We start from the raw sequence: 7,413 nt of genomic DNA on the forward strand, positions 1-7,413 counted from the left end.
ATTAAGCTGGTCCGCGATAAACTTTTTATCGATCGTGCCGCTTATACGTGGGACTCGCAGTCTAACACGCGTGTGAGGCTTGCGAACAACCAAGATGGTGAATCGCTTCACCGGGACTGACGTGACCAGTGTGCGACCAGATTACTGAACAAAAATGCTCGAAGTAAAATACCTTGCCTCACGCTTTTAAATGTGAATTCTCGCAGTTTACTCAACAAAATTGTTAATTTTAACTGGCTTGTAGAAACTCACCATCCTTCTATGATTTATGTGACCGAAACTTGGCTCAATAACTCAATCTTAGACGAAGAATTTGTACCACCTGATTATTGCGTCTTGAGAAAACATAGATCGTCCGGTCGTGGTGGTGGTGTGGCTTTATTCATCAAAGACGGCATCGACTTTTCTTTGCTACCCGAGCTTCCAGAAACTGAGTCAGTTTGGTGCACAGTTAATATTTCCTTGTCAACGTTAGTAATAGGCGTTATATATCGTCCTCCGAAATCCGATTACAATGTGTTTCCTGCTCTGAATGATTATATCGCAACACTTAGATTAGATAACTACCAAATGGTCTTGTGTGGGGACTTCAATTTGCCATGCATAGATTGGGCTTCACTCGTATCGACTGCTCGCGACAAGGTACAGTGTGACATGCTTATTGACATAGTAGTTTCTTTCGATTTCTCACAAGTTGTGCAGTCGCCTACGCGTGGTGACTCTTTGCTGGATCTTGTGCTTTTGAATGAGCAGTTGGTTAAATGTGGTTTCGAATGTGAAGTCGGTGATGGTCTGATCACAAAGCAGTCGTTCCTAAATTGAATATTGCACCTGAACTCAAAAGACCAGAATACAGGATGATTACTGACTTCACTCGTGCTGATGATATCATGATACTTGGTGCTCTGGCGTCACATTTTGATGATTTTTGATTTAGTAGTGAACACTGTAATATTGACATGTTGGTGGAGCGATTTTATAAAGTTGTGCATGTCTGTCTGTGTAACTTTGTGCCCAAGAAGTGTGTTAAAAGAAATCCCGTTCATATCTGGTACAGCAGGGAAATTATCCAACTTATCCGTCGCATAAAGAGACTTCGCAAGCGATGTAAGTCATAACATATAAGTGATGGTGTGCTTCTAGTTTCCTTGAAAACGGCTCTACGAACCAAAATGCATGACGCTAGGAAATTTTATTATGCGAACACACTAACGACATTCATGGAAACCAACCCACACAAATTCTGGAAAACAATTACTCCGTCTAGTCGCTGTTCTTAATCCTTTGTTGTTAATGGTAAACCATGTTCTAACCCTTCTGTTATCTCTGAAGCTTTCAATAAATATTTTAAATCGGTATTTGACAGCGACAACGACACTAGACCGATGTTTAGTCTAGTTACTGAATTGCCAGCCTTCCCGAAGTTGGATGTAAGTTATTATGGAGTTCTGAATCTTTTGTTGCAAATTGACACGATTAAAGTGCTGGAGCTGATAATATTCCTAACATGTTCCTAAAAAAGTATTCTTAGTGGTGCGCCCGGTACTTGACTGTCATTTTCCAAAAATTCCTCCAAACTGAAACCGTTCCACAAACCTGGAAAATAGCTAATGTAGTACCAGTATTTAAGTCTGCTAACAAACAAAGCCTCTCCAATTATAGTCCAATTTCGTTAATATGCACTTGCTCCAAGGTATTGGAACACATTATTCATAAACATATTGTCTTGTACTTGTCTAACAATAATATTCTGTCTAATAATCAGCATGGTTTTCGGGCTGGGTTTTCTGCTCTCACGCAGTTAATTGAATTCACACACGACATTGCATCATGCCTAAATCATCGCGGTCAGATGGACGACATTTTTATCGACTATTCAAAAGCATTCGATTTGGTTTGTCATAGTAAGCTCATTACTAAACTTGGCGCCTTTTTCAAGGGAACTCACGGTGCCCGACTGCTAGGCTGGATTAAGGACTACTTGCGATTAAGATCACAGTTTGTCACGTTTAGTCACTCTCAATCAACGTCTGTCTATATAACATCTGGCGTCCCGCAGGGATCAGTTCTAGGACCACTTTTATTTCTCATTTACATTAATGACGTCGTCCAGATAACTAATAACACGTCAGTTAAAATCCGCTTATACACAGATGACTGCGTTCTGTATTCAAATATAAATAATGCATGCGACCAACATAATCTAAACAATGTGTTTTCTTCTTTCTGTGATTGGAGCAACACATGGCAGATGAGGTTGAATTTTAGCAAAACTGTATCGATGTCATTCACTAACAAGAACAATCCTATTCGTTTATCGTACACTAACAACACACATCAACTAACGCAAGTGAACGAGTTTAAGTACCTAGGTGTAACGTTCTGTTCAATCTTAAATTGGTCTAAGCATATAGATTTAACTTGCTCCAAGGCATTCAGGAAACTCGGGTTCTTAAAACGTACATTAAAAGATGCAACCAAAAACTGTAAGCTGACGGCGTACAAATCTTTAGTAAGGCCTGTACTTGAATATGCATCGGCGGTCTGGTCGCCACACTCCGCCAAAGACATTATTAAACTTGAAAATGTGCAGAAAAAAAGCAGTAAGATTTATATATGAGCGTTACGACCGTCACTTCTCTCCCACAGTTCACGCCCGCAGGTTATCACTTGACACACTTGAACACAGACGAATATGTGATCGCATTATCCTGCTTCAAAAGATTATCAACAAGCGTATTTATGTTGACGCCCCCTTCTCTTTCGCCAGTTCTTCAGCACGTGTGACGCGCTGTTCCAACCCGCTTAACATTGTGCCGTTTATGCCGTTTTTAGATAGCTGCAAATTTTAATTTTTTCCTTTCACAGTTGAATTGTGGAACGATTTAGATGGCAGGTTACGTGAAATGTCTGTTGATCATTTTGTGCGAGAATTGCCAAATCATGTATTTTTTTCATGACACTGTACTGTTTTCTCTGTAAATTTTTACACTCACACTTGTAATCATGCACTTTCCTAATATTGTTTATGTATAATCTTCTGCACCACTCCTGCAATGTCCCAATTCATGGGATAGCAGTACTCGTAAAAAAAAAAAGACCCCCCCCCCGCCCCCTACTGGCCCCGTGCACCCGGTAATAAGTTTTGTAGTTAAGAGAAACGGGTATGGAGAGAAATTATTTATTGGGAAGATACCACCGTCGTAGAAGAAAGTTCTAGGGTCTGGAGCAAATAAATATAAAACATATCAACAAGAAAAGAAAATGCCGCATCAAACAAAAAGAAAAATATTAAAAATTAATCTACCCCGGTAATCTACTATAGCTTCGGCAGCACAATTCCGCACTGTGGAGCAACCATTTCTTTCGCTGAAACCCAGAAAGGCAGGCTCCAAGAGGCTCGGAAATACAGGATTACACTTGAAGATACATCTAGACCAAGGCTGTGCAGCCGAGTTCCCAACTGTACTTGTTACAGAGAAAGTTCCTGTCGACGGTATATATAACACAATCTGCGTCTGTGTTTAGGAGGTCTTCTTCGTTCAATTGTTTATGAGCTTGCTGAAGCTTATAATCTGCAGTAAGAAACCAGGAAGGATTTTGTTTGGTAATATTCTAATAATCATTTATTCTGCACCTAATGACCCTTTAGATGCCACTGCAGAAGGGGGGGGGCGAGAAATAATGAACGAGACATGCGACAAAACGAATGAAATAATCATAGCAGAATGGCATCCGTTTTCTAAGCAAATAAATACCAGGCAAGGACAACAACGAAGAAAATTTATATCGTTAATATCGAGTGCAGTAATAACAGTAGTGGGAGATTAAAGCAAACAGAAATTGGCCACCACATAGAAGAGGAAGAGCAAAGCAGGAAGAAAAAAGAAACCAGAATTTTTTAAAAAACAAAAACAATAATTACGAGTAATTCACATATTCAGAGTGAACAAGACAATGGAATACAAAGGTCGCACAATAAAAAGCAAAATTACAGTAATTTTTGCCCGACAGTATACGCATCTATAACAGCAGTAGCAATAAAGAAAAGACACACATCGTAGAAGCAAGTGCAAATATGCCAACGAATTCCGGACAAAATTTAAATTTCCGTGACAGGCCCACGAAGCGGGTGTGGCTGGCCGCTTCGTGGTAGTGTTCACATCCCCGCCCTGTGGCTCAGGTTGAGGTAGACGAGCGCCACGAGCAGCAGGCACAGCGCCACCACGATGCCCAGCACCCAGAGGGCCTCCTTGGAGATCGCGGACGCCCAGGCGGACACGTTGCCGTCGAGGTCTCTTCCGCAGCTTTCGGCCTCGGTCGTCGGAGGGACGCCTGCTGGTGACGAGCCAAAAAAAATAATAAAAAAGAAAAAAAAAGAAAAGAAAGAAAGGTACGCCGATGGCAGCGGAACGAACCACCATTTCCTGGACCTTTCCTCCAACGCTCGACAGCCCCTCTCGATTGAATGAATGGATGATATTAGTATCCAATTCAAAGTGGCTTGATGGGCCAAGCTCGTCATTTCTACATCTTCTCTGTCATAACTGTCGATCGGCCACTACGATCGGTGGGTTCGTGTTAACAAACCGTATAACCTGAAAATAAAAAATATATATATACCGTCTTCTCATTCTTTGTTTTCCCTATCTTTACGTATGCTACCAATCCTCCAGTCTACTTTTTACTGTCATCCGCAGATTCATTTGCACTGCTTTCCATGGCTGCTAGGTAGCGGTACTGTTTTTGTGCGAGCATTACCGACGAAGAAATTTCGACCAATTGAAGGCTAACAGCTTCGCTGTAATATTAGACAGAACCTATCTACGATGATCGTCCAAGTCAATGCCTGTCCATTTCACACAGTGATACATACACTATTATATCCGGAGTCTCATTCTCGAGTTTTTCCCTGTGAGACGCGTTGGCGTTTCGCCTCTCATTTTCGTTGGAGCCGGGTTTCCCTGGCTTCCCGAGTTTTGGCGGCACAGCGAAAACGTTCTTCTGCAGCGTCTGGCGCATAAAGTCGCGTGTGACTCGTACCGAGGCCAGGCAGCCAGATAAAATCGTCAAAGTGGCTATATAATGTATAAGCAAATAAGTACTTTCGCGTTTCAAACGCACCTGTGGCCACCGCGGATGAACTGGCCGCTGAAGAGGCCTCAACCCGGTGCCCTGTGTCGAGCTCATGGCGGGCCTCGGCCTCGTCCAGATGCGAACAGGAAGGTCCCACGTCGGGAGGCATCGTCGAGATGCTCTCATCGGGACCAACCAGGTCCAAAGAAACTCGGCTTGCGGAACCCGTTGGCGCAGATGGATGGAAACTGGACGACTTTCCTTGACGCATGACGCCGGGGTTTCGAGCTTCTTCTTCTTCTTCTTCGTTGTTACTTTATGCACACGTTCTCTTATTTTGGACTTTGACCCACCAGACTCTTGGCCAATCCCCCAGAGTGGGTGCATGCCAGTGTATCCCAAGGATCAGCACCTACATCTACGATGAGGGTTGGCGGTCGTGATTTAGACAATGTGTACAACATGCAACTGGTACGCTGCAGGGAAAGTTTAAGAGGAAGCTTTAGCACGGGCCTAACTCCGACGCCGCCTATTCAGATACACGTAAAACGCAGAAACACTTTTCTGAGATAACCACGAGGACGATTTTATTGAATTTTTTTTTGCATTCGAGAGAGAAAGTTAGATTCTAGTGACTATCGGGAGCATAGTTTTGATTTATGGCCTGAAATTTTTAAATAGAATTTTCAAAACGGGTAAGTTTTTAAAAAAAAGTAAATGGAAGGAGCTTACAAATTTGTGTCTCTGCACCTAAAACAGATATCGCAACTCTGTAAACTGCATCCATTAGAGCATCCAAAGCCGACAAAGTTATATCTCACGCGAATTTTTCGCGTTGTTTACAAGAGTTTTGCAGCAGTACTACTCACAAATTAGAGGTCTGCTTGAGAGCCATGTATAGCATATGAATTTTGGCCGCTTTAGATGTACTATAAGGTGGAATTTACAGAATTGTGATATCATCTATGATTATTGAGTTACAGAGTTGTAAACTTGATAGTTCGTTTCCTGAAAATTTGCGATTTCTGTCACATTTATAAAAAAAATACAATCTAAATTGAAAATTCGCAACAGACAGTGAGCAGACTATAACCTTTTCTTTCAAATGCAAGAAACATAATCAAGTTTGGAGCTATGGCCCCCGAGAAAAACTAATTTCTTTTCCCCTGTATTTATAGTTAGGAGACACAGAGCTAAAGCTCCCGCTTAAAAACGGTTATGGTTCTCTCGTAATCTAGAGCAGATGTAAGCATGACATGGCTACCGGCAAGGCAGATTGGTTGGATATGATACGAGCCACATCCTTAAAACGGGTATGGTGTATGTTTGCAACGGCACAACGCACTACACCACGCCATACCACGCAACACCGCACCACACCACTCCACACGAACCTGTTTTGAACTGAACCTCATTGCAAGTGTTTCGGCTAAACAGCCATGCGCGGCGCGTTGGACGCTGCTGGCTTTGTCATGCAGCGAAGCGCCATCTCTAGAGCCGGCGCTAAACCCGCGCACGTAACTCATGGACCGCTGGCGTTCAATAGGCAACCTTATGTCAGCACAAAAAGATTATAATAAGGTGTATGGTACCCAGCATCTGCCTTTTGAAAGTCGATATTGGAAATGACAAATAAAAATTCAGGGTGCTAGAAGTTACCGCTTGAGTGATATTGTGAATAAACATAGGAAGAACTCGGAAGAAATATTTAAAAACTTGTTGGGGCTATAACTAGCTTACGTAATGCGGTCCCTTACAAAGGGTTCGTGGCCAGAGACCGCATTTTCTTAAGTTTTGACTGACTGCCAGGATGATCAGGTTTTCTTCTCGCAACTTGCCCGGATGTTCTTGTTTGAGTGCCCGGATAACGGCGCTAGCTTTTGGCTCAAAGTCACTTGAAGGTCACCGACAACGAGACCTAAAAACACTTCATGCTTAAAAGCAAACTGGTATGGAGATTGGTATGGAGAATTTGTGCACGTGTTGAGTGCACCAGCTGAGTCTCGGGGAATAAAATGAGAATTCACGCTCCGTAGCTATGTCTCGGCTTTGACGAGCGTCATACTCGATTTCTTGCCTCTGAAGCGTAAATATAGCTCACGAGTTTCCTTCGGATAAAAAAATGTCACAGTAGACAGACACCGTCATAGTATTTATTAGCAACCATCGTTGCTAATTATCGCCTATAATAGGCGCCGCTCAACATCAGAACGGCGTTAAGAAAGGCTAAACTTTGCTTCGTATCGCAATTTAATCTCGTAGTCCTTTTGGTGTGAAGAGAAGAAGGACAACTTGCCCGTAATCACGTTATAAGCCCCGATACTGTCGCTTAATTAA

General features: G+C 42.5%; 1 protein-coding gene across 2 annotated transcripts; it reads right to left on the reverse strand.

Annotated features, from left to right (window-relative positions):
• Window positions 1–3,766: 3,766 nt before the first annotated feature.
• LOC139052929 (uncharacterized) lies at window positions 3,767–5,375 on the reverse strand. 2 transcript variants are annotated; one of them, XM_070530077.1, is made up of 2 exons: window positions 5,125–5,375; window positions 3,767–4,335 (listed from the first exon to the last, which is right to left on the reverse strand). In XM_070530077.1, the coding sequence occupies exons 1-2, from the start codon at window positions 5,345–5,347 to the stop codon at window positions 4,160–4,162; spliced, it is 399 nt and encodes a 132-aa protein (XP_070386178.1). In that variant the 5' UTR covers window positions 5,348–5,375; the 3' UTR covers window positions 3,767–4,159. The 2 variants fall into 2 exon arrangements, with proteins under 2 accessions (XP_070386178.1, XP_070386177.1); XM_070530076.1 differs by having other exon boundaries at window positions 3,767–4,338.
• Window positions 5,376–7,413: the final 2,038 nt, after the last annotated feature.

The sequence above is a fragment of the Dermacentor albipictus genome, unplaced genomic scaffold (genome assembly GCF_038994185.2).
Source record: "Dermacentor albipictus isolate Rhodes 1998 colony unplaced genomic scaffold, USDA_Dalb.pri_finalv2 scaffold_44, whole genome shotgun sequence".
Lineage (NCBI taxonomy): Eukaryota > Metazoa > Arthropoda > Arachnida > Ixodida > Ixodidae > Dermacentor > Dermacentor albipictus.